This window comes from Dama dama, chromosome 18 (genome assembly GCF_033118175.1).
Source record: "Dama dama isolate Ldn47 chromosome 18, ASM3311817v1, whole genome shotgun sequence".
Taxonomy (NCBI): domain Eukaryota; kingdom Metazoa; phylum Chordata; class Mammalia; order Artiodactyla; family Cervidae; genus Dama; species Dama dama.
This window is the reverse complement of record NC_083698.1, coordinates 85702571-85719085: the sequence shown is the minus strand read 5'-3', so window position 1 is coordinate 85719085 and position 16515 is coordinate 85702571. Positions and strand designations below refer to the sequence as shown.

General features: G+C 40.3%; 1 protein-coding gene across 1 annotated transcript; it reads left to right on the top strand.

Moving 5' to 3' along the window:
* Window positions 1–3967: 3967 nt before the first annotated feature.
* On the top strand, window positions 3968–6134 carry LOC133072869 (zinc finger protein 526-like). Its single transcript, XM_061166399.1, is given in 3 exon segments — window positions 3968–4662; window positions 4665–5413; window positions 5415–6134. Coding segments are annotated over 3 exon segments (2019 nt in total). The 5' UTR covers window positions 3968–4103; the 3' UTR covers window positions 6126–6134.
* The last annotated feature ends 10381 nt before the right edge of the window (window positions 6135–16515 follow it).

Below are 16515 nucleotides of genomic sequence, written 5' to 3'. Positions count from 1 at the left end.
AAATTCTAGACCTTTTATCTCAGTGAAATGTCTATGGGTCCAGTGGTGCAGGTCATATCAAGAAGTCCCTTCTAAGGTGAAGAACAAGTTGTTGTCCGGCCCCTCTTACAACCAAAAAAGAGTCACAAAACTTAGCAGCCCTCTTTGGATTTTGGAAGTAACACCTTCCTCGTTTGGGTGTGTTAGTCCGGCTCATTATCAAGCAAACTGAAAACTGCTAGCTTTGAGGGGGCCCAGAACAAGAAAAGGAACTGCAACAGATCCAAGCTTCTGTGTCAGATACTCTGTCAATTGGGTCCCTGGATCCAGCAAAGCCAATGATACTTGAAGTGGCCCTGGCAGACACAGATGTTCTTTGTAGCCTTTGGCAGGCAACAGGCTCCCTCACAGTTAAAAATGTGAATTGACACTTCCAGTTTATCTCCTTCTCTTTTCAATAGACAGTACTTTGAAAGATACTTAAGGAAAGCTATTACGTCTGATTGACTATCCTCCCCTTTATACATATTTATACTTTTGTCAGACTTTAGTTAGAAAGATACACTAAAGTGTCTCCTTTTATTTAAAATTATGCCTTTCAATATTAATAGGCATTTGCTATAAAAGTGTTAACATGACTATAGGTGAATATACAATTTTAAAATATAGCAATTGTTTTATTTTAAAAGAAAGCATTCTATCCTCAAACTTTTGAATGTGAATAGCTTTTTGTTGTCTTTCAGAAGGATATTCTCACTGCATATGCATGCACCTTAACATCTGTGCCATTTTGTTTTGAATGTTTGACAGAGAAATTATTCAACAGGTACTCCAGCTGTCAAAGCATGCCATTTGTGATGCTTCAACAAGCAGCACAGACTCTTCAAACTATATTGCACCTGAGCAGGGGGAACCTCCACTGGGAACTACTGCCTTAAATGCTTCAAACCATACATAGGACACTTACACTTTTCAACATCAGGTCTCCTCTCTTTCTGCAAAATTGGTTTCTGCTGATCATCTCTGTCTTATTTTTCACCTAGGGTGACACTGATATGATTGATACTGTTTACTCACTTCTCAACGGTCCCTTAAATACTGTCTTATCTTTGACATTTCACTTATCTCTGCCGCTTTACTTGTCAGTTATTTATCTCATGTATTAATTATTTCTTTATTTAACGGCGACCTTTTTCTGAAAAGTTCCATGTGCTGATGTACATTTTTATTGGTATCAAAAAATATTCAGTAGTAGAAGTGAGGAAAATTTATGCAAAAAATGATAGAAGAACAGTTTTTAAAAGTTACTTCTCGAAAGCACATCTCAAACCACTGCTGTGTAAGAAAATCTATTCACATAGGATATACTTTTGATTATTTTATGTAAAGCATTATTTCAAGGAATGTTGTGCCATTTAAGATATGCCACAAGGGAATGGCACTCACTTTCTACTTCTCTAAACCTATTATTCTTCCTCTATTATGTGTCTCCTTTGGCAACTCCTTATCTTTCCCCATATCCTAAACCATAAAGCAATCCTCAAAGTCACATTCTCATATTCCCACATTCATCAAACTCCATTAAACCTATTCCATTTACACATTCAGACAAATCTTATTAAGTACTTGACAACTGCCAGGAAATTTGATACACGGTGAGATGAGAGGAGAAGATAAATATGCATGATCCCTAACATCACGGATCTTATGGACTCATCTGAGAGAGAGACAAACATTTATCAACTTCACAAACAGCTGCAGTTATACCACAGGTACACGAAGAAGCTGTCAGTGCTCCTGGTACATGTATTAAAACTTCATGCAATGCATACATACAGTGGAGTGTTACTCAGTCATATAATGGAACACATTTGAGTCAGTTCCAAGTGAGGTAGATGAACCTATAGCCTGTCATAAAGAGTGACATAAGTCAGAAAGAGAAAAACAAATATCATATATAAATGCATATATACGGAATCTAGAAAATGGTACTGATTAACTTATTTGCAGGGCAGCAACAGAGATGCAGACATAGAGAACAGGCTTGGTGGACAAAGTGGGGGAAGGAGAGGGTGGGATGACTCGAGAGTAGCATTGAAACATATACGTTACGATGTGTAAGAGAGATAGCTAGAGGGAAGTTTCTGTATAAACAGGGAGCTCAACCTGGTGTTCTGTGACAACCTAGAGGGTTGAGATGGGGCAGGGGATAGGAGGGAGGTTCAAGAGGGAGGGGGCATATGGATACTCACGGCTGATTTACACTGTTGTATGGCAGAAACCAGCATAACATTGTAAAGCAATTATTCTCCAATTTAAAAAAACTTAAGAAGTGGTGAATCATGCTCAAATTAGAAAAAATAATAGGCTTGGAGCAGATGAAGAAAGATCTGAGTGTTTCAGCTGAGGGAACAGAAGGTACAAAGGCTCAGTGGATGGAGGAGTAAGTTAAGTCTGTGATACTAACAGAAGGCAGTGTGCCGACTGGGTAAAAGTGAGACAGGAAACTTGCGAAACGAGTCTTCTCTATGTAAAACCTTATGAGATATTAAGGAATCTGGTACATAGTATATAAACTTTTTAAAGCCAATGATTCACTTGAAGCAGAAAATGGAAAATGAGAATTTGGCACAATCAGATTTGAGCTTTGAAAGGAGATCACTCAGCTATGAGAAGAAAAAATTGGAAAGGAGCAATGGCTGGACATGGGGAAATTATTTCAGATGCTCCTGAGAAAAGCTGATCTCTTTAACACAAAGACAGTGTTAAAGATCACTTATTGTTATCTAAATTGTATAGCTTGGGGAAAAACTGGGAAGGAACCAGGTTTAATGTAGTGAAGAATCATAAAATTTCTAGACATGCTGATTTTAAGAGGTCTTAGAGAAGGCCAATGGGTGATATCAAACAGACTGTTAAATATATAGATCCATGCCTAGAAATTCTAGAATGAAGATATAAATCTGACTTAATTGCATAGAAGAGATAATTAAACCCAAGATGAAACTGCTTAAACATCAGAGAAGACCTAAGACTGGGATGTGATGACTTTTGGCACATAATATCTGAGGAGAAAACAATGAAATTAGAAGACAAAGCAAGAAGCAGACAAAATCAGAGAACCATAAAAGGCAAAGAAACAGACTATTTCAAAAAAGACATATTGACCAAGAGAAATGAAAGCATCTACCTAAACAAAAACTTGTATACAAATATTCTATAAGCATCATCGCAGCCAGAAATTGAAAACTACCCAAACACCCAACTACTGAATGGCTAAACACTATGGAAAACTACTCAGTCATAAAAAGTAACAAAGTAATGAAATATGCAATAATATAGAAAACATTAAAAGCATACCACTAAATGAAACAAAGTGAAAGAAAGAAAGTGAAGTCGCTCAGTCGTGTCCGACTCTTTGCAACCCCATGGATTGTAGCCTACCAGGCTCCTTTGTCCATGGGATTTTCCAGGCAAGAATACTGGAGTGGGTTGCCATTTTCTTCTCCAGGAGATCGTCCCGACCCCAGGATTGAACCCAGGTCTCCCGTGTTGTAGGCAGACGCTTTACCATCTGAGCCACCAGGGAAGTAAAAAAAAAGTGGAAGTCAAGTCGCTCAGTCCTGTCTGACTCTTTGCGACCCCATGGACTGTAGCTTACCAGGCTTCTCTGTCCATGGGATTTTTCCAGGCAAGAATACTGGAGTGGGTTGCCATTTTCTTCTCCAGGAGATCTTCCTCTTCCTCTTCCCGAACCAGGGATTGAACGCAGGTCTCCCGCACTGTAGGCAGACACTTTACCGTCTAAGCCACCAGGGTAGTCCTCAAAGGATTCCCTTGTGGCTCAGCTGGTAAAGAATCTGCCTGCAATGCGGGAGACCTGGGTTCAGTCTCTGGGTTGGGAAGATCCCCTGGAGAAGGGAAAGGCTACCCACTCCAGTATTCTGGCCTGGAGAATTCCTATGGAGCTGAGGGTCTGTGTCAAGAGCGGCGGGGGCTGCAGGAGATGGCTGGCTGCCATGGGATGCAGTTCAGCTACAGAGTCATGGGCCCACTGAAGACTGAGGTTTAAACATTGAATCCAGACCTGCTAGTTGGTAGAGACTGGCGCTGCCTTCAGCACAATGGCAGAGGTGGTGGCTGAAGTGGCTGAGGTAGCTGAGATGCCTACACAAATGTTGCCAAGGGTAGTGGAGATGTCAGCACCGATATTAGGGGAGAAGATGGAGATGTCAGCGGAGCTGACTGAGATGACACCTGGGGAGGCCCTTGCCTCCTCCCTCTTCTTCCAGTTCATGTGCTCTGAATGTGGCAACCTCTACAACACACTGGAAGACGTCCTCTCACACCAGGAGCAGCACGTGCCCACTGTCACAGAGGAGGAGGCACTGACCACCCAGGACACTGGCCTGGAGCCAGAGCTGCTGCCAGGCATTGAGGAAGGGCCTTTCCAGTGCTGCGAGTGCAGCCAGCTCATCCTCTCCCCCAGGGAGCTCCTTGCTCACCAAGACGCCCACCTGCGGGAGTCTGCAAGCCAGATCCAGTACCAGTGTGGAGACTGCCAGGAGCTGTTCCCCTCACCTGAGCTGTGGGTGGCTCACCGCAAGGCCCAGCACCTTTCTACTGCAGCAGCTAAACCTCTGGTGCCACCCCCTCTGCCTCCCGTCACACCACCACCTCCACCCCTGCTCCACCCGAAGTCAAGATGGAGCCCTACGAGTGCCGCGGGTGTTCTACCCTCTGTACCACCCCCGAGGAGTTCTTGGAGCATCACTTTGACTCTCTAGAGAAAGAAGAGCACAATGGGCTAGAGGACGAGGAGGAAGAGGATGAAGATGACAATGAAGAGACAGAGGAAGAGGAGGCAGCAGCCGAGGTTGGCGACGATGCAAAGGGAGGTGACCAGTCTGCAGCTGGCCAGGCCCAGGGCAGTGGGGATGGTCCCCCACACTGTACCTCAGCAGGGACACGCCGGCGACATCGGCGGGCATCCCACGGCCCGGCCTCAGCAGCTCACTCCTTCTACTGCAGCCAGTGCCAGCGCAGCTTCAGCTCTGCAAACCGGCTTCTGGCTCATGGGCGGGCGCACGTGGGTGGTACCCACGAGTGTACGACCTGCTCCAAGGTCTTCAAGAAAGCAGCCTCCTTGGAGCAGCACCTGCGGCTGCACCGCGGTGAAGCCCGCTACCTCTGCGTGGACTGCGGCCGCGGCTTCGGCACGGAGCTCACTTTGGTGGCCCGTCGGCGGGCCCACACTGCCAACCCACAGCATCGCTGCCGCTGTGGCAAAACATTCAGCAGCATGACCAAGTTTCTCTACCATCGGCGCACGCACGCCGGCAAGAGTGGGGCACCCCCCTCCGCAGCACCACCCACGGTAGCATCTGCGGTGGCCTCCCTGGCTCCAGCCGAGCCCACACCTCCCCCCCCCGGCCCCTCCCACCCCACCCGCCCAGCTGCCCTGCCCGCAGTGCCCCAAGCCCTTTGCCTCAGCCTCCCGGCTCTCCCGGCACCGGCGCGCCGTCCACGGGCCCCCTGAGCGGCGGCACCGTTGCGGCGTCTGTGGCAAGGGCTTTAAGAAGCTGGTCCACATGCGCAACCATCTCCGGACGCACACAGGCGAGAGGCCCTTCCAGTGCCATGCCTGTGGCAAGACTTTCGCTTCTCTGGCCAACCTCAGTCGCCACCAGCTGACCCACACAGGTGTGCGTCCCTACCAGTGCCTGGATTGTGGCAAGCGCTTCACACAGAGCTCCAACCTGCAGCAGCCCCGGAGACTGCACCTGCGGCCGGTGGCGTTTGCCCGCGCGCCTCGCCTTCCCATCACTGGACTCTACAACAAGAGCCCCTACTATTGTGGGACTTGTGGCCGCTGGTTCCGCGCCATGGCAGGCCTGCGACTGCATCAGCGGGTCCACGCCCAGGCACGGACCCTGACACTGCAGCCTCCCCGGTCGGCCCCTCCTGCCCCGCCCCCACCCCCTGAGCCTCAGCAGACTATCGTGTGCACCGAGCTCGGGGAGACCATTGCCATCATCGAGACATCCCAGCCGCTGGCCCTTGCAGACACACTGCAGTTGTGCCAGGCGGCCCTGGGGGCTTCTGAAGCGAGCGGGCTGTTGCAGTTGGACACAGCCTTCATGTGACAGTTAAAGAGCAACAATAAAAAAATTTGGTTGCCAAAAAAAAAAAAAAAAAAATGGAGGTATAGTCCATGGGGTTTCAAAGAGTCAGACATGACTGAGTGACTTTCACTTCTTCACTTCACAAGAAAATGAAAGAAGGCAATGACAAAACACAAAATTCAAAGAAAAAGAGAAAACGATCATGAAATAAAAGACATTAATGCTTCTCTGGAGCTGGGAGGGAGGGGGCGAAAATTGACACTAAAGGGTCAGAATGGAATTCTTTAGAGTTCTGGATGTATCTTATATCTTGATCATGGTAGAGATTAAATGAGGCAAGTTACACCTCAGTGAAGTTGAGTAATGAAGGGAGTTGTAGGTTATCAAAATGAAATGTCACTGAGAGGCCAGGTATGATTGAAACTGAAAAATATTTCTTAAGTTAAGCACTGTAGACACCAGGTTTTTATCAGAAACTACTGTATTAGAAGTTAAATCACGGTGATTATTTTTAAGGACTGAAATAATTTATAATGACCAAAAAACAAAAGGAACAACTTTTCTAAAACTTAAGACAATTAATTAATCACTTCAACTGTTTAACTCTTCAGGTGATGGGGGACTCAAGTGGTAAAGAATCTGCCTGCATAGGAGGAGACCTGAGTTCTACCCCTGGGTCGGGAAGATCCCCTGGAGAAGGGAATGGCTACCCACTCCAGTATTCTTGTCTGGAAAATTCAGAGGGGCCAGGCGGGCTACAGTCCTTGGGGTTGCAAAGAGTTGGACACAACAAAGTGACTAATACTTTAATTCACACTTTCATTTGACTCTTCATCCTTAATCAACCCCTAACAAAAACATACAATACTTATGATTAATACAAATTTTTGCTTTGTTTTTATTTTACTTTGCTTGTGTTTTGTGTTCACCATAAAAACTGTCAACCACATCCACACTGAGGATGGACATGATAATGATTACAATTCACGACCTTAAGATTAAAAGTGGGAGATCAGTTATTTGGCAATTGCATCTATATGTTATTGCTATCACTTGAGTTTTAGTTTTTTTCCTATTACATTGTATTCATGAGAGTTTTTAAGCTGCTTAGAGCAATCTACCACTGCCTGACTATAAATTACATAAGTTCATATCTAACACTTAACGATGAATCTTTTCACGGTTTGCTAGGGTTATCACTTTTAAGAGCAAGAATAATCTTAACAATATCAGAGCTGTAATTTTTTGTAGATTTCTCAGGTACCTTGAAATTTTAATTGAACAGATAGCTAAGATCAAAAATAATTTGATACACTTCAAATCCATAAGTGACTTTAATTGTTAAATATTTATTTGCACATTTAACTAACTACATCAAAATATTTCAGATGGTTTTGGAGCATTTGCTGTAGTTAACTCAAAGTGAATCATTTATCTTGAAAAACAAATATAAACACATTATATATACATAAAACATAAAGTCTTTCTAAATAGAGTACTCACTTTGGAAATCAATTTTATACAGATGTTTTCTTCATCCTAATTCTAAATCAATCCCAATCCTGTATCAAGAAACAAGAGTACATTAAAAAGCATGAAATATATAACATATTTTATAATAGATATGGAATAATCTTTCTTTTCCTATCTATTCCATAACTAAATTTTCATTAGTTAGGCTTCTGATCTGGTGATTTAAGATGTTCTTAAGCAGTGTTGTTGACTCACAGTCTATCCACAAGAACCAGAAAATCAAGTGTGAAGGCAATGCCCATCATTATGTAAAAATCTAACCCAGTGAAAACACAAGAGCCTTGCGCATAGAAAATAGATATTGCAACTTGCACCCTAAAACTGGGCATTGTATTCTGCCTCTAGAAGAGATGCTGCCACTAGTTCTCAATGGCAGCAGAAAAGCCACTTCGTGAAAATCTGGTAGAGCTACTATAACCCAATAGCAGAACATCTTCTGTATGATCAGTTTTCTTTATGTCATTACATCCAGTTTCATCATCCAGAGCAAGTCCATCTGACTAGTGAGGCACACATGTGATGCTCAAGTTGTAACTTCTAGGGAAACTGCCAAATACAGAATGTAAATATTTCAGCTTCTATGGTGAGAAGAAAACAGTCAAAGAAGACGGTGGAATCCTCTAATATGAGATGAAGTTTCAGATGTTGGCATGTCAAACAATAACAAAAAAATTACTACAGACATTAGTAATGATTTTCTAGAAGCAAAAGCTATAATATACTTTCTCTATGCACTGACAATTACTTATATTTACTCAAAGGACTTTTGGTACGGTATATAAGCATTAATTAATGCTCACCATTTGTAGCCTACTAGACACTCTTTAACTATGAGTCAGCATCCTATAACTTATGACTGCATTACTTTAAAAGTGTGAGGTTTTAAATTCTATTTGTGACAAGCTCACAGATAACATCATACTCAATGGTGAAAAGCTGAAAGCCTTTCCTCTAAAATGAGGAACTTGACAAGGATGCCTACTCTCACCACTTCTATTTAACACAGAGCTGCAAGTTCTAGCCACAGAAATCAGGCAAGAAAAAGAAATAAAAGACTTTCAAATGGGAAACAAAGAAATAAAACTGTAACTGTTTGCCGATGGCATGATACTATGAACACACCAAAGTCTGCACCAAAAAACTTCAGAAATAAAAAGGAAGTCAATAAAGTTTCAGGATACAAGATTAACATATAAAACTCTGCTGCTTATTTATACACTAATAGTGAAATATCAGAAAAAGAATTCAAGATAATAATCCTATCTGTTTACAAACACATCAAAAAAGAATAAAATACCTAAGAATAAACTTAACCAAGGAGATAAAAGACCTGTTCTCTAAAAACTATAAAACACTGATGAATAAAAATGAAAATGATACAAAGAAATGGAAATATATCAAGTGCTCCTGGATGGGAAAGTTTAAACATTGTTAAAATGTCCATAAAGCAATCTACAGATTTAATGCAATCCCTCCCTCCCAGGTGGCACAGTTGGTATAGAATCTGCCTGCAATGCAGGAGGCCTAGGCTCGATCCCTGGGTCAGGAAAATCCCCTGGAGAAGAAACTGGCTACCCACTCCAGTGTCCTTGCCTGGAAAATTCTATGGACAAAGGAGCCTGGCAGGCTACAGTCCATGGGGTCGCAAAGAGTTGGACATGACTGAGCATGCACTTCCTCTTTCTATCTAAATACACACTGCAATTTCAAAGAACTATAAAATAATCCTAAAATTTATATGGAACCACAAAATCCCCAAAATGCTAAAACAATCTTGCAAAAGAACAATTTGAAGATGCCACATCCTCTGACTTCAGTGTGTGTGTGCTAAGTTGCTTCAGTTGTGTCCGACTCTTTGCAACCCATGGACTGTAGCCTGCTGGCTTCTCTGTCCACGGGATGCTTCAGACAAGAATATGGAGTGGGTTGCCATTTACTTCTCTGACTTCAGACTACAGTACAAAGTTACAGTAAATAAAACAGCATGCTATTTACGCAAAGCACACACACAAATCAATGGAATAGAATTCAAAGCCCAGAAATAAAGCCACACTCCTATGGTCAATCAATCTACAACAAAGGAAACAAGACTAAACAATATAAAATGGCAACCTCTTCAATAAGTTGTTCTGGACGGTTATGTGTTAAAGAATGCTATAAGAACATTTCATTATACCATATATAAAAATAAAGTTTAAATGGATTAAAAGACCTGAAAGCAATCCCTGAAATCATAAAATTCCTAGATAAGAGCATAGGCAGAATATCCTTTGACATAAATCGCTGTGATGATTTTCTAGATCTATTTCCTCAGGCAAAAGATATAAAAGCAGAAGTAAACAAACAGGACATAATTAAATTTAAAAGTTTTTGTACAGCAAAGAAAATCATTGACAAAGCAAAAAGATAACCCCAAATTGGAGAAAATATCTGTGAATGATATGACCTATAAGGAAATATATATTTTTATATAAATACTTACAACACTCAGTATTTTTTTCAAAGCCTGATTAAAAACTGGGAAGAAAATCTGAAAACATTTTTCCAAAGACATACAGAGGGTCAACAGGCACATGAAAAGATGTTCAATATCACTAATCATCAGAGAAATGCAAATCAAAATCACAATGAAATATCACTTCACACCTATCATAATGCCTACCATAAACAAGAACTAAAATGACTAAGGCTGGAAAGAATGTGGAGAAGAGGAAACCCTAGTATGCACTGTTGGTGGGGATGCAACTGGAGGAGCCATTATGGAAAAAGAGTAGGAAACTTCCTCAAAAAAACTAAAAACAGAGCTATCATATGATCCAGCAATTGTAATTCTCAGTATATATCTGAAGAAAACAAAAACAGTAATGTGAAGAGGTACATGCACTTCAGTGTTCATCACAGCATTACTTACAATAGCCAAGCTATGGAAGCATCCTAAGGATCCATTAAGTGATGAATGGACAAAAAAGTGGTATATATAGACACAGGCATGCATACATACACAATAGAAGATTACTGTGTTGTGCTTAGTCGCTCAGTCGTGTCCAACTCATTTGCAACCCATGGACTGTAGCCCATCAGGCTCCTCTGCCCATGGGGATTCTCCTGGCAAGAATACTGGAGTGGGTTGCTATACCCTCTTCCAAAGGATCTTCCTGACCCAGGGATCAAACCAGCATCTCCTGTATTGCAGGCAGATTCTTTACCACTAGGCCACCTAGGAAGCCCAGAAAGTATTATTCTAAATGAAATAACTCAAATAGAGAAAGACAAATATACTGTACATTATCACTCATATGTGAACAAAAGAAATAAATTAATGTATATAACTAAACAGGGATCAAATCCAGTTTCCTGCACTGCTCACTGTCTGAGCCACCAGAGAAGCCCTTGATTATAAAACCAAGCAGAAATAGATTCACACATATAGTAAACAAACTAGCATTTACCAGTGAGGAGAGGCAAGATAGGGGTATGGGTATGTGTCTCTTGACACATATGTATCTCTTGTATCTCTTGACACAAATTACTATGTACAAAATAGATGAGCAAAAGGATATTTGGTACATAATAGGAAATATAGCTATTATTTTGTGATAACTTTAAATGGAGTGTGATCCATTAAAATGAATCACTACCATACACTTAAAACATTAACACTAACATTACTCTTAACATTGTAAATCAACTATAACTTCAATAAAAATAAATTCATTTAAATATAATAGTGAAATAAAATATGTTATCGCAAATTGAGCACAGTGTGAAATGAAACAGATGTCCATATCCTAATCTGTGTTCTTATTTCTCTAATTACTAATTTGTGATTTATGAGAACTTAGTTTACCTCGAGAGCCTCAGTTTCGTCATCCATAGAAAGGTATTGATAATGGTAATAAAATGGTGAATATCTATCTCTTAATATAGAAAAGAGAATTATATAAAAACTAAAGTATACACTCTACAGAAAATATGAGCTGTTATCTGGCTCACATCTCATAGATAACCAAATGCCTTCATATGTGTTCTCTCAATGTATCACTTATTCCCACATACAATCTTGTTAGGCAATTCTATGGCCTCTATACCACTGTTAAATTATATCTTACTGCACCCACATACTCTTCACTTCACAAAATAATAAACAAAATACAGACAAGACACACAACTGCCATTTATGTGAGGTAAGACCATGTGTCAAATTGAAGAAAGTAGGGAAAACCACTAGATCATTCAGGTATGACATAAATCAAATCCCTTATGATTATACAGTGGAAGTGACATATAGATTTAAGGGATTGGATCTGACAGACAGAATGCATGAAGAAATACAGACAGAGATTCATGACATTGTACAGGAGATAGGGATTAAGATGATCCCCAAGTAAAAGAAATGCAAAAAAGCAAAATGGCTGTTTGAGGAGAACTTACAAATAGCTGTGAAAAGAAGAGAAGTGAAAAGCAAAGGAGGGAAGGAAAGATATTCTCATTTGAATGTAGAGTTCCAAAGAATAGCAAGGAGAGATAAGAAAGCTTTCCTCCATGATCAGTGCAAAGAAATAGAGGAAAACAATACAATGGGAAAGACTAGAGGTCTCTTCAAGAAAATGAGAGATACCAAGGGGATATTTCATGCAAAGAAATGGTATGGACCTAACAGAAGCAGAGGATATTAAGAAGAGGGGGCAAGAATACACAGAAGAACTATACAACAAAGATCTTCATGACCGAGATAATCATGATGGTGTCATCACTCACCTAGAGCCAGACATCCTGGAATGTGAAGTCAAGTGGGCCTTAGGAAGCATCGCTATGAACAAAGCTAGTGGAGGTGATGGAATTTCAGTTGAGCTACTTCAAATCTGAAAAGAGGATGCTGTGAAAGTGCTCCACTCAATATGTCAGCAAAATTTGGAAAACACAGCAGTGGCCACAGAACTGGGAAAGGTCAGTTTTCACTCCAATCCCTGAGAAAGTCAATGCCAAAGAAATCTCAAACTACTGCACAGTTGCACTCATCTCACATGCTAGTAAAGTAATGCTCAAAATTCTCCAAGCCAGGCTTCAGCAATACGTGAACCATGAACTTCCAGATGTTCAAGCTGGTTTTAGAAAAGGCAGAGGAACCAGAGATCAAACTGCCAATATCTGCTGGAACATTGAAAAAGCAAGGGAGTTCCAGAAAAACATCTATTTCTGCTTTATTGACTATGTCAAAGTCTTTGACTGCGTGGGTCACAATAAACTGTGGAAAATTCTGAAAGAGATAGGAATACCAGACCACCTGACCTGCCTCTTGAGAAATCTGTATGCAAGTCAGGAAACAATAGTTAGAACTGGATATGGAAAAATAGACTGGTTCCAAATAGGAAAAGGAGTACATCAAGGTTGTATATTGTCACCCTGCTTATTTAACTTATATACAGAGTATATCATGAGAAATGCTGGGCTGGAAGAAGCACAAGCTGGAATTAAGATTGCCAGGAGAAATATCAATAACCTCAGACAAGCAGATGACACCACTCTTATGGTAGAAAGTGAAGAGGAACTAAAGAGCCTCTTGGTAAAAGTGAAAGAGGAGAGTGAAAAAGTTGTCTTAAAACTCAACATTCAGAAAACTAAGATCATGGCATCCGGTCCCATCACCTCATGGCAAATAGATGTGGAAACAGTACAGTGGCTGACTTTATTTTTCTGGGCTCCAAAATCACTGCAGATGGTGATTACAGCCATGAAATTAAAAGATGCTTACTCCTTGGAAGGAAAGTGATGACCAATCTAGACAGCATATTAAAAAGCAGAGACATTACTTTGCCAACAAAGGTCCATCTAGTCAAGGCTATGGTTCTTCCAGTAGTCATGTATGGATGTGAAAGTTGGACTATAAAGAAAGCTGAGCACCAAAGAATTGATGCTTTTGAACTGTGGTGTTGGAGAAGACTCTAGAGAGTCCCTTGGACTGCAAGGAAATCCAACCAGTCCATCCTAAAGGAGATCAGTCCTGGGTGTTCAATGGGAGGACTGATGTTGAAGCAGAAACTCCAATACTTTGGCCACCTGATATGAAGTACTGAGTCATTAGGAAAGACCCTGATGCTGGGGAAGACTGGGGCAGGAGGTGAAGGGGACGACAGAGGATGAAATGGTTAGATGGCATCACTGACTCAAAGGACGTGAGTTTGGGTAAACTCCAGGAGTTGGTGATGGACAGGGAGGCCTGGCGTGCTGTGGTTCATGGGGTGCAAAGAGTTGGACACAATGAGCAACTGAACTGATAATACCCTCTCATGCTGTTGGTAAGTAAACACAATTTTTTAGCCATTTTTTATTAACACTATTTGATATGCTACATGCTTCCAGGAGAGGACAGTTATCTGTTCATTAAAAAAAAAAAAAATTCTCTTCTGATTACAGGCTGACAACATTTAAATAATTAATCAATTTTATGAGCAGCCCTCCTGATATCAAACATGACACATACTAAAACCTGGCAGAAGTACAGATTATTGTCTTGAAGAAATATGTAAAACCTGAGGATCACACACAAAAAAATGATACTCAGAACAGAAAATTATGCTACTTAATTACACTGCAGTGACATGGATTATAAAAGCTATTTGTAGTCCTAGATATGGTGGGCAGATAAAAATTATATTTTTTCTGCATTGCTTAAGGTTGAAAGAGACTGTAGATGCATAGCTGGAGAAATGATGAAAGGAAAAACTAATGAGCATAAATTAAAAATTCTCCTTATGTCTCTACCGATAAAATCTCCCCACTCTCTAACGTGTTTCCCTCTCCAGGTCACCTAGACACATCTGAGTCCTGAAATTTTGTCTGATCTGTTCCACCCATACTATTGTCTTCTTGCCCATCTGATAATGGGATTTGGAGGAAGGAATAATCTAACCCTTCTCGCATTGACTGAACTAACAGAATTGAGTATGGGTTGAAAAAAGAGAGAGGAAACCCATCAAGGAAGAATGATAGAGGCAGGAAGAGAGCAATGGTTGTAGCCAGTGGCACTATTTTATAATAGAACACAGTAACCATTTACAGAGTGGGTATCTTTAGAAATTTCACACTAAAATCAATATGCCAGCTCTGACATACAGCTCTGCTGCAGGCAATTATTTTTTCAAGAAAAAAAATCATAACAGATTTAACAAAAATAGAAAGTGAATGTATACCCAGAGATTGAATATTTCCTAGGAATAGAAGATAGCAAGAAAACTACTAACTGCCTATTATGCTCTAAGCATTAAAAAAAAAAAAACAAAAAACATGGCGGAAGGAAAGGCAAAATGGACCATTTTCTCCAGGATGGTCTGAACTCAACAGTAAGAGCCCCAAGTACTTGGACATACCTTTGACTTAAGTTTATCTACCCCCACCTCTATCTACCTACACACACAAACACATACACCCATTACAGTGTTAATATTAAATGGTTCCTCAGATTTTAAAATATTTACCTAGTTCTAACATGACCAGGCACTTTTACTGACTTTCTTTAGATGAAGAAGACAGTTTGTGTCTGTGTCTTTTGGGAGGCTGACAATGTGGACACATTTTCTCAGATTAGATTCCATCAGGATGGTGCTGCATTTTAGATTCACTTGGATGTAGCAGAGAAATGGGAGATCACACACCACTGACAGAAGGGTAACTAATGGCCCTCTCTCAGAATTTCTGACTTAGGTTTTGATAAATGTAAGTTAGGAGGACTGGCGAGATTTAGCAGAGTTTTTATAGAATTAACAACCAGGCTGTCACAGCATTCAAAGTGAGGAAAGACTGTCCCTCTTACTGACTAGATAGTACTGTTTCTCAGTAGATTCTGATAATGATAATTATGATAACTAACAATTTTTGATTGGAATTATGTGACACTTTCCTAACTATGTAATGCAAGGTGACTTTTTAAAATTTAATTTAATCCTGCAAGATAAATGCTATTATTATTCCATTTCTACAGTAGGAAAAGGAAATGAAACAGTAAAATGGTTCTTGTTTCATGGAGAAGACTTGAGACTAAAAAAGTTGTATAAATGTTGTGAAGACAGTGTAGTTTCAACAAGAAAAATGGAAAAGCAGAATGAGAACTGAAATAAAATATTTTAAAATTCTTCCTAAACATAAACCTGAATGGAAAATAAAATATTGGAAGTGGAAGATAAGTGCAAATCATTGTTTTCTTATACCCTCCTCTCAGAAAAGCTCATAAATCAGATGAAACAATGTATTTAGAGATGTTTCAATATTTTCAATATTAATTCAAAAATTTTTTTTGACATTCAAAAACATTCAAAAATGTTTCAATATTGTTTTCAATAGTTATTCCTAAAAGCTTACTTTAGAACTGTGGATATTACAGCTCTCACAGAATATCACTTTTTGATACATTCATGAATGAAATTACTCATGTAGACAGATTTTATTCTTGACCCATTATAACAGCTCCTTTCTTTAAGGCATATGCAGTTAATATCTCACAAACTATCACAATCTATTAGAGACAGGTTTGTAATTCTTGACCCACATGCAACAATAGCCTATTGCAGGTTAATTTTTTTAGCTTTCCTAATAAACAGCAGACCAAGAACAAAAACAAAACTTCTATAATATGAACTAAAAAACCCAGGATTTAAGAGTTTTATTTGATGCATGCATTCTCCAGTTTGCAAGAGGATTTACCCCTCCGTAAGATTTTTCAGCAGGCAGTTTTATATATTCATTTATGTACCTACCTTAAATATTCCCATTAGTTACTGAAATTTTTACTCTAACATAAAAGAAGGAGATGATAGTCTGGTTCAGTGAAGGAGGAAGAGGGCAGGATGACGGGAAGAACGGCGTCACTTCATGTTCTAGCACA